Below are 23,511 nucleotides of genomic sequence, written 5' to 3'. Positions count from 1 at the left end.
AATATAAATAAATCAAAAAGTAACAATGTAAAACCCAAAAAAAACAATTAAATTCTACGGTTAATGAATTTGAATTCAAAAATTGAAAATTGTATCGATTCCCTAACCAATCGATTTATATCGAATCGAATCAAGAATCGAGAATAGAAAAATCACATCACACCCATTCCTAAATATATATCGGTGAATGTTTACGTGTTATTTTATTCTCCCGCGTAAAATATTAAGTATTTTTTTCTATTAAATAAAGAAAAATTTAGTGTTGTGAATAGAAAATATAATTGTCAGATCATTGATAAATAATAATGTCAACAACAGAAGTGACATTTTCATGTAAAAAACCAGCGAAAATTGTAAAATGGAAAGTATCACCTGGAACAATGGTTTCGCCAGGAAAAGTGTTACTTTTATATAAAACATTGTCAACAAATAATGATGACAATAAAAATGTTGAAGAAAAACTTCGTTCTAAAACAGAACGTGGTCTTGTCAAAAAATTTTTGGCAAAATCAAATGATATTGTACAACCAGGGTTTGTATTAATTCATAACCTCAAAATTGTTATTGTTATCAATGCGCTACATGAAAACATAAACATTTCTTCCTTTTCTTTCGATTTTTTAAAATTGTCTTGCAGTTTTTGAATTAAATTTGAATAATTTAGTTTTGAATAAACAATATTTATGTTGTAAATGAGTAATATTTTTATAAGTAGTAATGTTTTTTAAGTAATTTCGTCTTTAATGACATTGATTGTTTATTTTAATTTAGACAAGGAATACTTCTGCTCGAGGCATGTAAACATAACACAGTAATGAAGGATCTTTGTGCCGATTGTGGAGTTGATTTAAGAGAAGGAGATGGTGTCGTTGAATGTCAAGCGAGTATATCAATGGTACATAGTATTCCCGAATTGAAAGTATGTCCCGAATTGGCTCAACAAATTGGAAAAGAAGATGAACAAAGGTTACTTAGTGATAAGAAATTAGCGCTTTTAGTTGATCTTGATCAAACCATTGTTCACACAACTAACGACGATGTTGACCCGAACATAAAGGTACTTTTGAAAATTATTAATTTATTTATATTTTTTTAATCATTTGTAAATTACACAATTAATTAATTTATTAATATTTTCAGGATGTCTATCACTACAAACTTCCCAGCCAAAGATCACAATGGTATCATACACGTTTAAGACCTCATACTCTACATTTTCTTCGTGAAATGAGTAAACTTTATGAATTACACATTTGTACATTTGGAGTTCGAGAATATGCTCATACAGTCGCTGCTCTATTGGACAAAAACGGTGAACTCTTTTCTCACAGGATACTCTCTAGAAATGAGTGTTTTGATCCTGGATCTAAATATCCTAATCTCAAGTAAGTCCATTTCTTTTAATTAATTTCAATCGAAAATAGGAATATTAATTCAAAAAAATTTTTTAGGGCTCTATTTCCCTGTGGAGATGAAATGGTTTGCATAATAGACGACAGAGAAGATGTTTGGCAAGGATGTAGAAATTTGGTACAAGTAAAGCCTTATTTTTTCTTTCAACATTCGGCTAATATTCATGCACCTCCCGGTATGAATAAAGTAAACGATCAAAGGAAATTAGAATCATACGATTGTAGTGAATCGCCAGAAGAAAATGAGGATGACAAAAATGGTGTAACGGAGGAAGTTTATCAGGAAGATGAGGTCGAGGATATTAAACCCGAGACAAAAATTGATAGTGAACAAGACGAGGAAATGTTAACCGATGATATTACTAAAGAACAATGCAGTGAAATTACTAATGAAACTAAAGAAAAAGTTAAAGATATTCCCACTGATAGTGATAAAACTGAAAATAGTGAGGAAACTGAAACAAAAGTCAACGAAGTTAGCAAAGAAAATGAAACTCAAGTTAACGAAAGTAGTCCTGAAATTGAAACTAAGACCAACGAAGTTAAAGAACCAGAAACTAAAAGTAACGAAATTAGTAAAGAAACTGAGACAACTGAGACTAAATGTGATGAATCGGCCAAGGAAACGGTGACAGAAGATGCAGATCAAGCAGCAGATGATGCAGAAAAATTATCTCTGGAGGAAAAAGAAGAGAAATATGTACAAGAAAAGGATACAAAAGGTGGGGATGAATCGAACGCCGACGTAGAGTGTGAAGATCAGGATGATTATTTATTGTACTTAGAGGATATTTTGCGGAGAATTCACACTGAATATTACACTGATCTTGAAAATGAAAAGGAACGAAGGTCATTGTGTGATGTTATACTGAAAGTTCGAGCCAAGGTCTTGCAAGGTTTGACTTTAACATTTAGTGGCATTATACCAATTCACCAGAAACTTCATCAGAGTCGGGCTTACAAAGTGGCTCAAGCTTTCGGAGCACAAGTCACTCAGGTAAATAACTTTTTTTATTAAATTCAATTTTTTGCCACAAAACTTTCATTTCATTTTTCCCTGATTTCGAAACAGAATTTTAATTTTTTCTCTGACGTCTATGAAAAAAATTCAAGGGGAGATCAAATATAAGAAAGATAATTTTTAGAAACAAAAATTTCATTTAAGACTTTAAGGGTATTTATCTATTTTAAAAATAAAATTAAATACTGCGACAAATTTCTCTAAATTATTTTCCAAAATTTCAATTAATTTCTTTTAGAAAAATTCAATCAAATGTTAATTATTTTCCATTTGGATATTACAAAATTTCAATTATGTTTATATTTAAAATAATTAAATTATATTTAGAAAGACTTCAAGGTCTTTAAGTTTTTTAAAAATATTTTTAAACCCCAAAAACTAGAATTTTTGTAGTAATTATAAAGATTTGGTATTTTTCTAATACTTTTGATAAAATTTCCTGACAAATATTTCCCTAATTTCTCTGACCATTTATATTTTTCCTGATATCTCTGACCTGTGATAAACCTGATTTATTTACAAAAAATTAATTAGAATTAAAATAAATAAATTTTAAAATTGACTGTATTTATAAATTTCGAAATCTTATCTTTTTGAACTTCTCAAGGATTTAATGGACGAGACGACCCATTTGGTTGCAATGAAACCAGGAACACAAAAGGTGAATACTGCGAAAAAACGGGGGAACATTAAAGTTGTGAATCCAGATTGGCTTTGGACGTGTGCAGAACGTTGGGAACATGTCGACGAAAGATTGTATACACTTTCATCAAAAGTAAGAGTTCATTAGAATTAGATTTTAAATCCATTCATTTCTAAAAATAAATTAAAATAGATAAAATAAATTTATTTAATTTGGAAATTAAAACAAAAATTGTTTTTAGGTACGAGGATCAAGAATTCCACCACCACACTGCAGTAATCCGGAATCATCCCGTAAACGATCGGAGAAAAATTCTTTCGCCAATACAATAAATCCCCTTTATTTCGTTAGTGAGGAAGAAATTAACGATATGGACAAAGAAGTCGAGGAAGACATGAATGACATTGAACTTGATTTCCCTATCGACGATCAGGACAATCCTAATGAATTGCGTTTAAAGAGAGATCACGAAAGTTCCGAATCTGATTCAGCAGAAGGTAATAAATTCTTTTTTTGTAATTGTAATATATTAACAAGTTTCTAAACAATAAAAAAATTTTAGATTCATGTCCAACTGTTGTGAAGCGGTTGAAGAAGAATGAAGATTCAAGTGAATCTGATGTAGAAATTAACGATCGGGATGATAATATCGATGTTGATGATGATGAATCAAAAGAAAATAGTCAACAAGATGATGATGAGGATGATGATCCAATAGTGCGTTTTAGGCGAGGAGAAGGTTTACCAGATGATTTAGATCTAGGTGATATTTCCGAAGATTCAGTAGAAATTGACGACACTGAAGATTATGAAGATGAACGAGAATGGAACGCAATGGGTGAAGCTCTTGAGAGAGAATTTTTGTCTGATTAAGTTATCGCTTTATCATCTCGTCAGCTTTTGAAATGTGAGATTTGAGTGCTTTAAAGGATACCAACATACTCGTGAATGTGATCTCGGTTTTAAAAATTCTATAAATAGTTGCTTTAATTTCTTTTCTTTTAAAAAAAGTCGATTTTGACCGTGGTCACAATTACATAAAAAAAATATGCCTGGGTCCTTCGATTGGTAAAATAAACCATTTTACAGACTGTATATTTGTACTATTTGTGTATTACTAATTCAATTATATTATTTGAGATGAAAAGGAAAACTTGCATATTAATCGCAAGTTACTGTTTTAGATTTTTTTTACAAATAAATTAAAACATTTAAAAAATGCGCTTTTATAATTTATATACGTTAAAACAAAAGAAAGAATCAAGAATTGAACAAACATTTAATTTTCGTTTTACGAAATATAATGGTACCGGTTCTTTAATTAAATAAAAATTGTTACTTGCGTTTTTATGAGGATTCTATATTTTCTGTAATTCTATATGTATGTACAAAAGGATTTTTCAATATTTTTCGCATTAAACTGTGTCAGGTTGACCTTCGTAAAATTTAATATGTTGTGGTCTATGAGTAAAATCACGAATACCCTCCAATCTTCCTCGAGGAGGAGCTTTATCGTAATCAAATCCATTTTTCCTACCAAACATATCTCGCAAAGCTTTCTTATCCTCTCTGCAAAATTAATTTCATCGAAATTAGAAACAATTTCCAAACTACTAAAAAATAAAATGCTAATAGGAAAAAAAATAATAGAAGATCAAGAAGAGACAAAGCAGACTAATTACCGATATTTGCTCATAACAACTTTCTTTCCAGTGACAGGATCAACAATATCACCCAATGGATAAATAACTTCAAGGACCTCGTGGGTTATGAGACGTGTTAATCTTTCACATAAAGGTTTTACTAAAACGGTGTCGCCAACTTTGCACAATTTATTTGGATCGTGTGCATAAACAAAATCAAATTCACGGAAATACTGTAAAAAGAAGTGAATAAATAACAAGATCTCAATGAAAATTTCGATATAACCTCAAAATGATAGGCGAATTTTAAACATGCTATAATTACCATGAAGGTTAACTAACCATGTTAATGTAATCATCTTTAATTAATTTTGGAATTCGGATTTTTGCAGCATTTTCCTTAGTACTTGGTAAACACACTCCGAGAAAAAAACGAATAGGATTATTTGCTGTTTTTGTTAAAGTGTTGACAGCGGACGTCGCCATTTTTAAAAAATAATTCTAGTAACCACAGGGACAGAGAGTTTGAAATAGATTTTAGACTAAAAGTTTCTAGTTCCCAAACGTCAGGGCGGGTAAAATGACAAAATTAAGAGGGAAATTTGAAATTTCACTTAATTTTAAGATTTTAGAATTCCTTTTTCTAATAAAGAATTGTTTTTCCTAATAAAAAAATGAAGAGATAACATTAAGTAGGAATTAATAATTAATAATTATTAACTATTAATTATTATTTATTAATTAATCATTAATTTATTTTACTATTTACTTAATGTTATTAATTTTTTAATTTAATTTAATTTTTTTAATTAATTGAAATTATTGATAATAATTTATTAAATACCTGCACTAAATAATTTAAATTTTTTTAATATCAAATCACTCTCTAAATTTGAATCAGTAAAAATGTTAACGAATTTTAATTAGTGACTGACTTTTTGCCTTTGAATTAGTAAATTTTACTAATTAAAATTTTGAGAGCAATTATTTTTAAATATCCATTTAAATTATGTAGGATGTTACATAAATTTTATTTCATCTCTTTGTTAATAAATTTAACAAAAAGGAACGCAATATTTATTATTATTATTATTATTAATTATTATTTATATAGGGTAAATGCACTAGTAGTCGGACACTTAAGGATACGATCTTATATTATGCTTTTTTTCTTGAAATAGCAAATATCTACTGTGTTTATAAGCACATTATTAATTAAAGGAGTTCTTCAGGATTAAAAATCATGTAAATTTGTTACAAATACTTGAGTATTTAATAAAATATAAACATTTTAATGAAAAATTACGAATGCTTTAGTAGTCGGACACTTTTTTTCCTTGTTTCTATAGTCGGACATCTGTCAGATATTTTGGATTTATAAAGTAAAACAGATAATTTTTTAATTGCTATCGGCTGGAAAATGGAATTAAACCATACTAGAAGTTATTAATATAATATTTAAATCGTATAAGTTTTAAAATTTATGATTAATTATCAGCAAAACTTTGTGCTACTCATTGCGCTACTCGAAAATGGTTGTATCTATAGTCGGACACTATGATTTTTAAAACATTAAATAAAATATTTCTTGTTTAATTATTTTCGAAAATAACACTATTTTCATAAAATATAAACTTTACACATTCGTCCAGTATATTTTTTTAAGTAAATATCACAATGCATTATTATTTATTTGACAAAAAACATGAAAGTGTCCGACTACTAGTACTGTCCGACTATACCCGCACTTACCCTATTAGGTACTAGAAAATATTATTTTGTTCAGGATTGACACTAAAATCTTTTGATTATTTTATGAAAGTTTTTCAAGAATTAAATTATTTAAAAAAAATCATATCTTTGATCAAGTTTATACTTTCCTGACTCTTTTCTGACTGATTTCCCTGACCTACACTGATAACTTGAAAATCAACGATTGATATTAAAAATGTTGGATCAAATTATAAAATAAACCAAATTTTTGGTATCAATTTGATCCTACTTTTAAGAAAGCTGCGAGTAAGCACTCAAACAAATTTAGATTTAAATAAACGATTACTTATTTATTATCAAATAAATATTTATTTATACTTATTCTTATTTAAATCAATTGAATGGTATTTGCTTCAAATGCCTGAAATTATTTGAAGTTGAATCAAATTATTTTTACAGTTTATTTAATTTAAATAAAAATTATTTGATTTAAATAAATATTTATTTAAATATTGAGAAACGTATAGTTAAATCAAATAAATTTTTTCAGTGTTTCAACTTTGTTGTTGTATTATTATAGTTATTATACTATTATTGTTATTATACTAATAATAACAGCAACAAAGTTGAAACACTAAAAAAAATTTATTTGGTTTAACTATATACGTCTCTCAATATTCAAAAAAATATTTATTTGAATCAAATAATTTTTATTTAAATTAAATAAACTATAAAAATAATTTGATTCATCTTCAAATAATTTCAGGCGTTTGAAGCAAATACCATTTAATTGATTTAAATAAGAATAATTTGATAAAAAATAATAATTTTGAGATCATTTTATTCTTATTGATTAAATATTTAATCAATAAGAATAAAATGATCTCAAAATTATTATTACATATAAATAAAATTGAGAAGAAATAAATTGGTTTAAAGAAAAGAAAATTGAATTTTTTTACGATATACATATAGAGAGAGAGAAGGAGAAAAGTTTATCGTATCTATTGACCGGTTATTGCAACAAAATTTGACTTCTGACAGAAATTTACCGGTAAACATTGAATGAAAACTTATTTTCCACGTTATCCTTTGATGTCAACACTCGTGTTGTACAAATTTATATAGTAACGGGATTGGTTTTGGTCCAGTTTTCACTATTTTTGCAAGAGAAACTGATTTTCTCTGCGGGAAACAGGTATTTACTGATGACGTGCTACTTATATTTTTGCAATAAAAAAAAGTTATTTCATATTTTATTTTACGTACACACATAAAAATGTATGTACACAATTTGGTTTATGTTATACGACACATATATACGATTTTTTTAATAATATTTCTTTTTGTTTATTATGTAATTTAATTTTCTAACACTATTTCTTAATTTATTTTCATTTGTTTGTTAATTTAAATTTTTAACACGCTTTCTTAATTTGTTTTCTAATATAATACGCTCTTTGTTATTTCTAGTATTGTTCAATTTTGGTTTAAGATATGTTAGAGGAGTACAATTTTCGATAATGGAATGATAGAGTGCGCTTAAAATTGTTCGCCTAAGATGTATAAATGTTATGGAAGTATTTGTATGTATAATATTAATTGAAAATTTATAGGGAAATGAATACTTGGAATTTGGAGAATTTCAATTGCAAGTATGAAGAGAAGGTACTGCGCAAATGTATATAGTATTATATGCAATCAAGACGGATGTTCAACGCTTCATTAAGTGTATAGTTGTGTAAAGGGTCGGTTATTCATTAACATCTGGCAGATATGAAGGCTTTTAACTTCACTGAACTATGTGTATTTATATGTGTATATGTATATATATGTTGGCAAGTGTAATATAATAATGGCACCTACAAAGTAAAAGTTACAGCCACTATAGCTTCCAACAATGTCCAGAGGATGAATATTTTGGACACTGATGCAAATATCATTTATGAAATTATAAATTAGGCGAAATTCTACATTCTCACATGTATAAATTCATAATATCAACATATTTTATGCTTTAGGTTAGCTTAGTTTAGGGAATTATAAACTTCGGTTATGATATTATAATAATTGCAGTTCTTTCTCATTTCTTCTCTTTTTTATACGTTTTCTTCATTCTTATGCTTTCCTTCTTCTTTTTCTTATCTTTATTTGAATTTTCTTTTGTTCATATTTCACCTTTCCTTTACACCTTGGTTTACACTTCTGCTTTTGTTTATTCACTTTCATAATTTTCTACTGCTTATAATATTTCTTCAAAACTTCGTATATTCTCTATTTTCATTACACAGTTTCTTTTTTCTTAATTTTTTTTAAAATAAAAATAGAAGGAAAACGAAGAAATAAATAAAGGAAATCTTAGAATCGAAGGTTTTTTTTAATAAAATTTTAATAATGATTATACTCTTTAAATTTGAATTAAATTAAATTTGATGACCCAGATATTAATTGGGATTGTTCTAGTAATAGTTTAGGACCAGTAAAAGTTTTTGTAACTTTTATTTCACTAATTGTTTGGACAATTACAAAATTCTTTACTTAGCGGAACTTTTTGCATCAAAGATGTTTTTGTTAGGATTTTAAAACTTTTTGCATCATCTCAACTTTTTAATAAATGCATGAAGTAACATTAAAAGGGAAATGGTTTAGAAATTTTTTTTCTTTTTCAATTTTTTGGGAAAAATTCAAATATTTCAAAAAATACGAAATTTAATGAAATTTCTTGAAATATATATATCGAGATTTTAACCCAATTATTAATAATTTTCTAGAATATTGTACATATCCGATTATATATCTACCGCGAATCTTGATTATTTAATTTTCATTAAATCAAAATGTTAATAAAGTAGGATAAATTTTATTATACCTTTCAGAATTTAAAGTTCGTAAGAAGATAAAAACAAAACAAATGGGTATATTATAACGTTAATTTCGTGCAATATAGAAACTTTGCGAAAAATTAAATTCGCGCATTAAGCGGAAAATTACAATAAGAAAACGGAATACCTTAAAATGAGGGATAATTGCTCAACATTGTCAGCAGGATTTCGTTATATAACAACTTGAAACGCGATGAATTGCAATTTACTTTGGAAAATAGATTTACATAACTGAATTTCAAAAAGAAGTATAGTTATATAAATAGTTAAAAATTATAAATTAATACAAATTGAATTCTTCACATTATGAAAGTATAAAACCATCCACGATTTTACTAACAATTAATTATCTCTTTAACTATAATTCAGAAAATTTACTTTATTTTTCATATAAGAATTTTTGCGGGAAAAATTTAAAAAAATCCAATCCTTTACTTCTTTCTTTTTTTATTAAAAATGAAATATTTTACTCGAATGGTATTTCAATAATTCAATTTAGAATTTGGAAATGTAGTAATGTAATTATTACGATTTATTGATTCGAGTGTATGTCAAAAGAACGTATAGAAGCGGTAACTTCGTAATGCAACGAAATTCCTATCGGAATTCGCACGTGCTTTTACTCTTGATTATCTAATTCGTCAGGACTTAAATGAAAATCGTTACAGTACAGTGGTTTTCGTACACACAGAGAAGGGCAAATTTTTTCTCTATACAAAAATAATGTGAGTTATTATTTTTAATTGAATTTCTACAAAAAAGAGGACAAAGGAACATTGTTAGCCCATTGTAATTAGAATTTATTTGTAACGAATTAATTATATCTATACTGTCTTTTCTTTTTAATTACTGTAATAACAAAAATAGTTTAAAATATTATTCATATTATTATTTATATTTATAATTATCATTTCTAATTATTATTTATATTTTTATTTTATATTTTTTTATTTATATTTTCTTCACTTCTATTCTGTATCATTCCTCCCTTTTTTGCACCATTTCTTTTTTCCTCAATTTTTTTTCTCCCTGAACAATTTTTCGTTTTGAATTTATTTTTCAATTTGATCCGCTGTTTGACGAAGAATTTTACTCTTTTTGCCATTTGGCAATTCAAAGAGAGAAACGGACAGTTATTCTCTATAGAAACGATACTTTTCTTTTTTTTTATCCTGATATTGTCACTGAAAGTTGAGATATTCCAATCGAACTCTCACTCTCTCTCTCTCTTTCTTTCTCTCCCTTCTCGAGAGTGAACATCAAAAGATATTGGTGAGAAAATGCAGAGTATCCGTTTCCTTCACATCCTCTGACATAACTGTAATGCAAGTTGAAGATGTGAGATGCTTTTTTAAGATTCAGACATCGGATGGTATGTGTACCTCTATCTGAATTCCTGGTCACGTGACTTATATATTTCATGACTCGCAGGAAAATAAAAATGTTCTTATATTCCAAAATACTATATATGTATATATATATAATCAGGGTATTTCATACAATCGTTTTTATTTACATATAAAAAAATATAGGTGCACTTAATTTCTCTAAAATGAGCAGACACTTATCGAGCGAATTTGAAAAAGTTTCTCTTTTACGAAAATCCAATTTTCTTTTCTGATAAATTTTTTGTTCGCATAGAATTTTGTTTTCTAGTTCACGCTAATTGTGTGATAAAACTTGACATATAAGAAGTTTTTCATTTAATCACTTTTTCTGCCTCATGAGATCCTCTTCGATATATGATTAGTTGAGTCTGTTGAGTTAATTTTAACAGTCAAGTTTAAAAGTTAAATCAACTTAATTATGTGTTCAAAGTGGGCGCTATATGTTAACTTTTCAAGAAACTTAAGAAGTAAAACTTTGCTGTTCTAATATTAACAAAACGTGATGCTTGGTATTTCAGTTTTCTCAGATTCCATTCATAAAGATCCATTATATTCAATTTTTAATATCAGATATAAAAATATATTTATAATATTTATATAAAAATTATATAAACAATTAAAACAATTAATTTAATTTGAAATTAAAAGTTTTTTTTTAAATTAAAAAGAACAAAAGAATTTAATAAAAGAGAGGAGGATAATTTTTGTATATATTTAAATTTTTGTGCTTCGTAACTTTCTTGTAAGATGCGACAAAAATGAATTGCTTGAAGGCAAAGTCATATATACTCAATCTATGTAACTATATATAGAGTGAAGCATCATATCTTCAAAGGATCTCTATTAAGTGCAACAGTGTTAGCAGGCAAGCAAGCATAGCGACGTTGAATTAGAACCCGATGGTTTTGTGATTAGAGAAGAGCCTTTCAAAACTCTTAATTCGCCTGCGGCGAACCCCTCATCACGATTTACCCCATTCAGTCTATATAGATATATATGTGAGGAGAATACCACCCTGATTCCACGTCTATGGTTACCATGGAAACAGACGCATCACCATCATCCCTTGTACACGCTTTTACACATGTGCGTACAAACAGATATGTCGCATTTGAATATATATGTATATGTATATATACTTATTCAGAAACGACTCCTAGTGCACACAACAAATGAATTTCTCGTTTCGAGATAGACATGCGACGAAAAAAAATACTGTTTACAGGAAAAGAAATTCTTTTTTTTTTTTAAACTAATTATACGTCAATTTTAATTTTCTTTGTGTTGAAAAAATAAATTCACACAGAGAAAATGGGTATTTCAAGTATTTCATTTAAGGAAAACTATTAGAACTGACGTTCAGTATTTATTTTCAACAAAAATTCGCTTCTATTTTAGGTTAATTGGTGATCAATTAAAAATAAATGGTGGATTGGAATGTTCGTGCTCGTGGGCTTGAAGTAATAATTTAAGAAATAACGCCCATTTGGTTCCAGCACGAAAATAGCTTCATTTGAACAGCGATAAGTTTGTCTAGAATAGCGAAAGTCTTTACTAAGTAGTCACATTTTCAAGTATAAAAAATTACGGATCATTTACAGACCTATTACTGACAAAAATATAACCAGTTAGTCAAAAAATTGTTTACTGGTCCTAAACTATTACTAAAACAATCCCAATTAATATCCGGGTCATCAAAATTAATTTAATTCACAATTAATAAAAAGTAACCACAGCCGATAATCAGCAGAAGATGAAAAATTATTTTTTGAGCGAAGTTTAACTTTTATTTACTAACAATTTTTAGTCAAAAAATTTTTTACTGCGGTCCTAAACTATTACCAGAACAATTCCAATTAATATCCGGGTACTAAAAATTAATTTAATTCACAATTAATAAAAAGTAACCACAGCCGATAATCAGCAGAAGATGAGAAATTATTTTTTAGCGAAGTTTCTTTTCTGTTTACTAACAATTGATAGTCAAAAAAATTTTTACTGGTCCTAAACTATTACCAGAACAATCCCAATTAATATCCGGGTACTAAAAATTAATTTAATTCACAATTAATGAAAAGTAACCACAGCCGATAATCAGCAGAAGATGAGAAATTATTTTTTAGCGAAGTTTCTTTTCTGTTTACTAACAATTGATAGTCAAAAAAATTTTTACTGGTCCTAAACTGTTACTAGAACAGTCCCAATTACTATTCGGGTCATCAAAATTAATTTAATTTACAATTAATAAAAATTAACCACAGCCGATAATCAGCAGAAAATGAAAAATTATTTTTTGAGCGAACTTTCTTTTCTGATTACTAATAGCAATTGATAGTCAAAAAATTTTTTACTGGTCCTAAACTATTACCAGAACAATCCCAATTAATATACGGGTCTTCAAAATTAATTTAATTCACAATATAAAATAAAAGAAATTGATACAAGAAAACTGTGTACTTTTTTTAAATAATAAATTAGTAATCTTTTAACCAATTATAAACAACAACGCTAATTTATTCACTAAAAGAATTCTTATTGGTTAAAAAAGACTAACTGGTAAAGCAAAAAAAAAATACTAAGTCAGTTAGCAAAGTTACTAATTGACTTGATTAAAATTTAAAAGTATAGGTTGTAGTACAGCTTCTGATTTTAAGATGCAATTTTAAGATGCCTCACAATTTATACAATGAAATGTTGAATTTCTTTTAAAATTTATTTACTTCTCATAGGAAGAAAAAGAAAATTGTATTAGACTTAAAAAAAAGTTCCTTTTCGATTAAAAAAAGTTTTTCCAATTTAAAGAAAATTCTCACCGATTTAGAAGAGCGAAGTTTTGTATTTGATTTGTAAACTTTTTCAACATTTCAATGTTTCTCGCTTTTAAGACAATGGGAATTTTTCTTACTTTGAAAAGATCTTTATCATATTAGAAAAAAAAATATATATATATATATCTTTCCCTCTCTTTATTATGATAACAAAAATCGATTCTTTATTTTATTTTGATTAAAAGTAATTCTTTAAAATAGATCATTTATTGAAAATTTGAATGTTTCTTAAAATTGAATTCTGATACATAATTTTATCAACAAATTTTTTAATAATTTAATTCTTTCGACGAATTTTAATACAACACTTTTAAGTGTAGAATTTTATTAAATTTTTTTTTTAAATAATTGAAATCTTTTGGACCTTTTTTTTCAAAAAAAACGGACTTTTACGGACTTCAAACAAAGTTACGGACTTTTACGGAATTTACGGACCTAGTTCGAGCCCTGTTAATAAAATTGTAAATTGAAATTAAAATTTGCTCATATTCAATTAAACATTTTGATTACATTATAACTGTAAAACACATTTATTAATTTGTGATTATGTCATATACTTTTCCAAACGATACAAGAGCGTCAATGAGAAAAGTTTAAAGTACATCAAGGGCTAGTGGCAACCAAGATGTTAATATTGGCGAACTTTATCGTGAGTTTTGGTTTTAAGGGAGACATGAAGTGCGAAGGGGAGAAAGAGGGTGGCATTGTTTAAGCAAAAGGTAATGTTGGAAAGTTTCGGACCTTGCCCAACTTTAGCTGTCATCAATAGCTCCTTTGTTACAGTGCCATTCTGCACACTACACCTTAAAGCAAGTAAATGTTATAGACTTTGGTCAGTTTTCGTCAGATATATACATCTATACACAACATACACACAAAGCACAAACACAACTAAACATTTATTTCATCCCTCACGCCTCTAGAGTTTCGTTATCTGCGGTGCCCTTTCTCTTTATACCTCGCTTGCGAATAATAAAACGCGTCAGGAAACACACCCCGGGGTTCTTGCAGTCGAAACTTTTCCCGAGGTTGCGATTTTCAAGTTGGCAAAGAAAAAAAAAAGGAAGGAATCTTCGTTCACGGCCCCCCTGCGTGGTTTTACAATGTTTTTCCACAAAGAAAAGAAACATTTGTAATATAAAGTGTAGATTGCGGTGTAAAAATCTAACCTTGAAATTCGAACTGTGTGTTAAAAATGTCATTAAATGCATTCTAAAGGATTTCTATTTTTCTATTTTCAAAATATAGAGGACATGATTCACAGTATAGGTCTGGCGCGCAGGTAACAATGTTATTTGAGAAAAGAAATTCTATACCTGCTGCTGCCACCACAACTTCTCAATATTTTCTAACAGGTTTTTTTTCTCTTTTTTCTTTCTTTAAAGAAAAGATGTTTATCTGGAAATTTGACCTTTAGTTTTGTGTGTGGATAGACAAATTTAGTGGTTACTCACAATTTAGGGACAATTTTACGGTTCAAGACTTTGAATAACTAACAATTAGATGGAGATAAGTGGGACTTTTATGATCACTTAATGCCATTAAATTGAGATTTAGACGTATTTTTTCCCCTCACTAACTGGGTGGTATACTCTTTCAAAATATTTTTAGAACTGTAGCTTTAAATTTTATTTTCATACCTATTTCCGTTTCAAAACCGATTATATAAAAATATCAAGATATTTCTAAAAAAAATATTAAATCACTTAATTCTGATGGTGAATTTTAGAGAATTTTCTCTTCTTTTTAAATCGAGTATGAAGGAATAAACAGGGTTACTACAAAAATTTAATTTTGTTTTTCCCTGAATTTCAAAGAATATTGTGACTGTAACTTCTTTAAAATTATTTTCATCAATTCAATTCAATTATTATTTTTTAGAATTTTTAACTAAAATTTTTCTTTAAATCAATTCTTTTTAAATTATTTATTGAAATTATTGTCAGAAATAGAAAAAGTTTAAGGTTTCTTGATAATTTTATAGTTTATAAGGCAAACAAAAAAACACAACAATTCATTTTCTTATGAATTCTAAAAATGTAATTTTTTCCAGTACTTTTAATAAAAATTCCTGACTTTTCCCTGACTTCCCTGATCTGTGGCAACCCTGAATAAAGTATTTTTGAAATACATCGTTAAAGAAGAATAAAAATTACTGCAGCAGATCTAAAAATTAGATTAGAAAATTAGGTCAAACAAAAATCAGGATAATTGTAAATTTCCATTACAATGAAATGAAGAAAAAATATAAAGATTAGAAGAAGAAACAATTATTAATCATGTTTGATACCTTTAATTAAATTAAGCTTTCCTCTTTTAACCACATTTTAATCTGGTAAATCGAGTCTTGTGGGACTTGGCATGATTATTATGGGTGTTTATTAGCTTCCATCGTTATTCAATCTGTGCTTGTGTAATATATGGACCAAAGTCAATCTAAATTGGAGCAAGTTTATAATGTCCACACATATATAGCTATACAAGTAAACAGAAGTACAAGAATTACGACTAATCACTAGACAAGGATCGATACACCAAATGGATGGTACTTTAGTATTTTCTACGATTTCCGCTTCTAATTAGACAATCGCAATAATTATTCAAATGGTCGAAATATAAATTCAATTGAATTTCAAATCAAGTGAAATTTCATTAATGTAATAACAATAATAAACTATCTTCTCGCGCGGTATATTAATTTTAGTAGTTATACTAAATTTATACCTCTACTTTCTAAATAATAGTATTAAACACTTGTGATTATAATTTGGATTTCCATTTACTACGTTGAATATTTGGGTGAATTTCAATAATAAGAAAATTATTAAATTATTACTTTAATGATATTTTTTTAAATTGAAAAATAAACTATTTCGGAGAAACAATTTCATGGATACGATGACAGATATAAATGTGAATATATCGGATAATCTTTAAGGTCTTTATCATGAGGAATTAAATTGCCAATTACGAGCTACTCGCACCATGTTCTAATTTGTTCTAATCGTAGCTAAAATGCGTATGTGATGTATACACGTAATCACATTCATCTATAGCCAAATACAATCGACCAACCACAGCAATTCCAGTTGTGATTGGTTCAGTAGTAGCAGGGATATCAATTACTGATAGAATCTTCATGCGTCAAAGCATTAAGACAAGCCCATATATAATATTATTATATATCAAAGCCATGTGTACAACATTATTGCCATATTATTAGATTAATTTCCACTATACTGAATATTATTTTCCATTATTAAACAATTAAACCCCATTTCAATTAGTAAATGGTAGCCTAGCTACTGACCTGCGTGTTTAACATCATTTCAATAAATCTATTGGAATAACGGTAACTTAATTACCTTATACCCCAATATCGCATAAGAAAAGAAAATTATCAAATTGTTTTAATTTAATTGACAATTATTTACTATCATACAGTACTAAATTAATAATAATTCGGATATCAATTAACTCTACCAATTAATAAGAAAATCTTATTATGTATCATTACAAATGTGCACTTAATATAAAAAAAATATTCAACTTTATTTTATAAGGTAAAAAATATTGTCCGCATAATAATCTCATTATATTCTCTTGTGTATTTTAAACACGAATAATATTACCTATATGTGAATATTTAAAAATGCCTCTTTAATGCAACTGATTGTTTAAATGCTCCAGAGCATTAACACACATTTTCATAATCCCCTAATGATGAAATTTTGTATAATGTAAATATCTCCCTAGGGGGTTGTGGTTTACTATATGTATATATTATATACATATTCAATAAACTTTAATATTCACTTTATATCAGAGAACGGATATAACTACCCATATTAAAAAAAAATCCTCTATCGAACCAATGATTTTTAAATAATTTAGTATACGATTAGTCTATAAATCCATGAGGATGAAATTATAATATTAGAGCTAAAAGTCTCTTGTACATCGAAACTATTAAATTTTATTATACGAAGACTTTAAAGATCTTGCTCTAATTGCTTTTGGAAAGTCTCTTTCTCTCGTTAAAACAAAAGACATTACACGTACAATTCAAGTGTAATCAACTGTTTTAACACATATATAAATATATAAGAAAGTGTGTAATAAAAAAATTTTAATTCCTTTATAAAGAAATATTATTCATTCGAATATGAAATTGAAAGAATTTTTTTGATTCCTGACATTACTTTACAATACTACTATTGCATCCAGTCATTAGTTCTACTAATTGTTAGTTAAATTTCTACTAAAAATCTCTAAAATTCAACTAATTGCTAGTAAAATTTTAACTAAATCTTTTGGTGGACATACTTCGTGCGAAAAAAATGATCAATTTAATTAAAAATTTCACGAAGTAAAATTTTGTTGATGCAATAATATAATTAAGTGTATATTAAAAATTGGAAACAAATTGTTTAATCGCATGCAAAAGTTCATTTCATTAATTAAAGACTTGTTAAATTAAATACTTTAAAGGTTCAAATACACAGTATGTATTATAACATTATATAATATTAATATTAATACTTCGCTATCAGAGATACCCTTTAGACATTACATGTAATATTAATTAGATCAAATTTTACGTAAAGTATAAATTATTGCAATAATTTACACATTAAAATATAAAAAAATATACAAATTAAAATTAATTACAGAAATAAACAAACTATTAAAAAATTATAGTAATTTAAAAGGAAATTGTCGTATAGAAAATAAAAGGTTACAATGTAAACACTATAACTCGAAAGAGGAAGTTTTACCCTGTGGACTAGTTTGATTATCCACGCAGTATACACACTCGAAACTAAGTTTCTCTCTCTCTATATATATATAATATTTGTAATGAAAACCGGGATTTCAAGGAAATAATGTAACTTTTGTGTCACGGACTATATGCTTTTCCTTACAAATCACTAATCTACAATATCAACTTTTTTTAATTAAACTGTACTTCAAATTATTTCAATAATAAATTGCATTGCAATAAAAATTAAATATTACATAATTAAAATTTAATATTATTGCATGTTTCTTTTGTTATATTAATTTTATTTTTAACGCAAAATGTTTTATTTATTATAAACTTTTAACAGTATTCCATTACACTTGAAATTATTACAAAAATATAATGTTACTCTACGTTATGTAAAAGAGATGTTCTCATTATGATAATAATGTAAAGTATGAATAAATATATTTAAATTCAATTTATATCAAAAATGTCAGAGTTCACTTTACAACCGAAATTTTACTGCGCATATGTAATATAAATTTGAATGTAAATTAAACAAAAGTTGATGGAAATAAAATTTTTCACAATTACAACAATTTTAAATAAACAAGTATGAAAATTCAAATATAATAAGAAATAAAACATAAATTAAAAATATAATGGATTTATGAAACATTAAATTTATATCAATTTATCCAAATCAATATAGGTATAAAATTTTTATCGAATAAAATAACTCTTTATGAACATGGTATACACTTTTATTGTTGTTCAATAACAAGTGCGAGGAATAATGAATTAATGATCTGTTAATTTAATAGCTATCATGGGAATATCCTTTAAAATAGGGACAATATATTCTTTTGCCACACACTAAACACACAAGCTGGGCGATAAGAACAACATATGGTCCATAAACCTAACATTGAATCTATGCATTCGACAGGATAAGTCTTATAAGATTTACACATGAACATCTGTTAGGTTGACGTTATTTTTAGAAGAAATAAAAATTTTGTCAACGTTACAGAAAAAATAATATTAAAATAGATAATAAATCTCATCCTTTTATTCTATGTGCCAAATATTTTTTTTTAAATATCAAACGTTGTTGTCAGAAATCTCAGACCCAGAGAAAAATTTTATTTAAACCGCAAATATAATTTACTTGAGTTAAACAAAAGTATATTTGTTATTTCTAAAATTGGTTAAACTTAAATTTTATACCTATCAAAATTGTTAAAATATTCTATACTTTAAATTTTTCATTCATCATTAAGAAATTTTTCTCTACAGCCAAATCAGTAAATTTTAATTGATTTGAATGCAAAAAAGCAGTCATTGATTCAACTCAATTAAAATTTTAACTGAATTAGATTTAGAAAGAGTGTTCTTTAATTTAAAAAAAAGGTTCATTAAAATGGGAAATCAAAAATTAATATACATTTTACTAATTAATAATAATACATTTTGTCAAGTAAAATTATTTTCATTCAAATGAATATTAATTTATGAAAAAATTGGGGTCATTTAAACAAGTGCAAAAAGTTTAAATCATTCAATTCAAAATCAATTAGTAATAATTTAAACAACACAGTGACAAAAAAAGTATAAAGTAAATAATATTTTTACTGGTAATCCAGTTCATGTGATAGTCATTCATATAAAAAAAATTTGCGATTTCTCTACCTAGCGTCTTTTGAAACGAAAAAAAATTACTTCATTCATGTACACAAGAAAAATATTTTATTCCTCAAAATCTCTGTACTTCGAACCTATTTAATTTCACAAACACTCATCGGTCCACTCACATACCGCCCAGGTGCAAAAGACCTACACTAGGGATAAAGGGGCACGTTAGGCACCCATACGTCCCGGGACGCATCCGTCACCTGAGCTCAAAAAGTACCACACAAATTCCACACAGAAAAAACAGTCAATAAAATATTAAAAAGTATCGAGTATATTAATATTTTTCTATATGAATATATTAAAAAATAGTACTTCTAAATTTCACAGCAATTAAACTTTAACTTTCTGATATAAAAAATGTATTATCAGGGTTGCCACAAAAATTTGATTTTGTTTTTTCCTGATTTCTAGACAGAATTTTGACATTTTACTTGACCCTAATAGACTCTAAAAACGATTAGATAGACAAGTAAACATTTTTAATACATTTGTTTCTGAATATCTTTAATCCTAAAATTATTCGAAACAGAAATAATTTTTCTTTTAAATAAATATTTAACTATTAATAAATTATTTTTCGACAAGAATTAAGATTTTCAAAAATTTTCAATTATTTATGTAAAAATTTTTATTTTTAAAATTAAAAAATTAAAACTATTATTATTAATAATATTAATTATTATTTCAATTTTCCCAGAATTTTTCACAAAACAATTGTTTAATTATTAATTATTATTAATTAAAATTATTTTTTAAATTTTAAAGTAAAATTATTCTCTAGATAAATTGTAAATAATAAGTTTATGAAAGTTTTTTATTTATTAAATTATTTAAAATAAATTAAATTTTTTACTCTGCATAATTTAATTGATAACAGAAATAGAAAAAAAAATTAATGCTTCCCATTAAAATTTGTGGTAATTTCAAATTAAAAATTTTTATAAGGCAAATAAAGAAGTTCAAGATTAATAAAAGGTTTTTAATATTTTTAAAGGTTGATGGATACCAAGAACTAGAATTTTCCCATCAATTCTATAGAAATTCAATATTTTTCCAGTGCTTTTAATAAAATTCCCTGATTTTTCCCTAAGTTTCCTAATCAATTTTAATTTTCCTGAATTTTCTGACCTGTGGCAACCCTGATATCATAATATACAGAAACTCCAAATATGAAATTCTAATATATATATTTAAAAATTAATAAGAATTTATATTATTACCCATTCACTTTAATTTAATTATTTATTAAATTTATAAATATTTTAATTTAATTTAATTTACTTTGTTTTTAAATTTATTTGCTTTATTTAGATTTAATTAACAAATTGAGTTCCAATTGCATTGAAAATAGGAAACTACTTTGAACCATAACAAAAATAACAAATTATTGACTGTTAAATATCAGAAAATACAAAATTTCATGCACATGAAAAGAAAAATAAACATTAACAAAAACATTATTTTACGTATTAATGAAAAGTATACTGTAAAATAATATTTTGTCAATGGTGTCACCATGTTGTTATAAGTTCCTTCCCTGTTTTGCAAATTCTTTAAATTTTAGGTTATATATAAAAAAAATGCAAATTATTTATTCAGAGAAAAATGTCAAAAAGACAGTTTATTATTTAAAAGATAAGAATAATAATAAGCAAAAACTACTTTCACGTATTGAGAAATAACTCAGAGTAATAAATGACTTTAATTAAAGAAAATTAAATTATGAAGTGACAAACAGGGAAAGGGCGAAAGATTAAAAATATTTTAAATGACTCACCAGTTCAAAAAATATTCAATATACAATAGACATACCATTATAGTAGTAGCCCCTATGTTTCCTCCGCGACAGCCAATGGATTTATCGTTTGGATTTTTCTTAACTGTTAGTGCCAATGTAATATTCCTCTTCATCCTTTCACGTTATTTTCTATTTCCTTATTTATTTATATTCACTAATTCCTCTCATCATTTTCTGAAACAGAATTAGTACTTAATTCAATGCAAATTCAGTTAAATATGTTAATATTAATAGTAATTAATTTTTGTTTACACCGGTTGAACAATTTTGTTCAATAACATAACCTATAATGATACTTTTATAATGAACTGTGAACCAGAAAAGATATACAATAATTTGAATTAATTACAATATGTATAATTATTTTTGCCACATGTTAACTATTGTAATATATGTTATTATTAATTTTTGTTTAAACAACATTGTAAATATAACTTGAACTGATATTTTTGTATTAAATCTATTCAATTGTCAAACAGAAAATAAGAGCCACGGGCCCACGGCCTGTTACACTGCAGAGGGTAAAGTAGAAAACAAGTAAAATAACGGAAGTGGAGAAAAAGTTAAATTCACGTCTACGCCTGCGCAGCAGTTTTCAAAAGTGAAATGTACTGATGCGTTGAAAGGAATTTAACTCTGTCCGATTTTTACTCAAATTATTGTAATATTTTTGTAAAATAATAACAATAAAATTTCTAACTAATTTATTTAAATAGCTCAAATAGAATTTTGAATCAAATTACAATGCAGATGTCAAAAAGTAGGAATATTGATTATTTTTAACATTGCATATTTGCATAAATTCTGGTTCGAAATCAAGAAATATTTGCATTTTAATATTAGAAATTAGTAATATTCATATAAAAGTGACAATTTATACCATTTTTAGCCACGTTCTTCATGGATGTCAGCAGATGCAATAAAGAAACACGGAGCTCCAAACGACAAGCGACACAGTGACGTCAGCATCTATGATTCAAAATGGCGGACGTCGTTTTTGTGGACAAGCTTCCACATATATCCGCTAGATGGCGCTGATGTCGAATTTATTAACCTGCAAATGTAAAGTCACAAAAATTAATTATTTTTACTGAAATTAATAATATTTTTGTAAAATAATAACAATTGCTGATTAATTAACATAAATAGTTAGCTCAAATAATATTTTTAATTATATTACATTGCAGATGTAAAAATGTCGGAACATTGATGGCGTCATTTTTGACATGGCATATTTGCATAAATTCTGGTTCGAAATCAAGAAATATTTGCATTTTTATATTAGAAATTAGTAATATTCATATAAAAGTGACAATTTATACCATTTTTAGCCACATTCATCATGGATGTCAGCAGATGCAATAAAGAAACACAGAGCTCCAAACGACAAGCGACACAGTGACGTCAGCATCTATGATTCAAAATGGCGGATGTCGTTTTTGTTAACAAGCTTCCACATATGTCCGCTAGATGGCGCTGCTGTTGAATTTGTTAACCTGCAATTGTAAAATCACAAAAAAATAATTATTTTTACTCAAATTAGTAATATTATTGTAAAATAATAACAATTGCTGACGAATTAACATAAATAGTTAACTCAAATAATATTTCTAATTAAATTACATTTCAGATGCAAAAATGTCGGAACATTGATGGTGTAATTTTTGACATGGCATATTTGCATAAATTCTGGTTCGAAATCAAGAAATATTTGCTTTTTAACAATAGAAATTAGTAAAAT

General features: G+C 26.5%; 2 protein-coding genes across 2 annotated transcripts; one reads left to right on the top strand and one right to left on the bottom strand.

The window, feature by feature from the left end:
* Positions 1-161: 161 nt before the first annotated feature.
* LOC122502297 (RNA polymerase II subunit A C-terminal domain phosphatase) lies at positions 162-4,526 on the top strand. Its single transcript, XM_043612275.1, has 7 exons — positions 162-532; positions 772-1,057; positions 1,141-1,385; positions 1,452-2,409; positions 3,041-3,208; positions 3,318-3,573; positions 3,639-4,526. The coding sequence occupies exons 1-7, from the start codon at positions 306-308 to the stop codon at positions 3,947-3,949; spliced, it is 2,451 nt and encodes an 816-aa protein (XP_043468210.1). The 5' UTR covers positions 162-305; the 3' UTR covers positions 3,950-4,526.
* On the bottom strand, positions 4,416-21,898 carry LOC122502298. The gene is made up of 4 exons (XM_043612276.1): positions 21,785-21,898; positions 5,062-5,220; positions 4,759-4,952; positions 4,416-4,645 (listed from the first exon to the last, which is right to left on the bottom strand). The coding sequence occupies exons 1-4, from the start codon at positions 21,881-21,883 to the stop codon at positions 4,492-4,494; spliced, it is 606 nt and encodes a 201-aa protein (XP_043468211.1). The 5' UTR covers positions 21,884-21,898; the 3' UTR covers positions 4,416-4,491.
* Between the last annotated feature and the right edge of the window lie 1,613 nt (positions 21,899-23,511).

This window comes from Leptopilina heterotoma, unplaced genomic scaffold (genome assembly GCF_015476425.1).
Source record: "Leptopilina heterotoma isolate Lh14 unplaced genomic scaffold, ASM1547642v1 Lhet_226, whole genome shotgun sequence".
Taxonomy (NCBI): domain Eukaryota; kingdom Metazoa; phylum Arthropoda; class Insecta; order Hymenoptera; family Figitidae; genus Leptopilina; species Leptopilina heterotoma.
This window is presented reverse-complemented; position numbering and strand designations above follow the sequence as displayed.

Bases quoted from the DNA above. Each gene is read 5' to 3' on its own strand.
- LOC122502298 (XM_043612276.1), bottom strand. From the start codon at position 21,883: ATGAAGAGGAATATTACATTGGCACTAACAGTTAAGAAAAATCCAAAC. The intron at 4,953-5,061 runs GTTAGTTAACCT...TTCTTTTTACAG, and splicing joins AAGATGATTACATTAACATG to TATTTCCGTGAATTTGATTT. The intron at 4,646-4,758 runs GTAATTAGTCTG...TTAATTTTGCAG, and splicing joins GTTGTTATGAGCAAATATCG to AGAGGATAAGAAAGCTTTGC.
- LOC122502297 (XM_043612275.1), top strand. From the start codon at position 306: ATGTCAACAACAGAAGTGACATTTTCATGTAAAAAACCAGCGAAAATT. The intron at 3,209-3,317 runs GTAAGAGTTCAT...AATTGTTTTTAG, and splicing joins TGTATACACTTTCATCAAAA to GTACGAGGATCAAGAATTCC. The intron at 3,574-3,638 runs GTAATAAATTCT...AAAAAATTTTAG, and splicing joins CGAATCTGATTCAGCAGAAG to ATTCATGTCCAACTGTTGTG.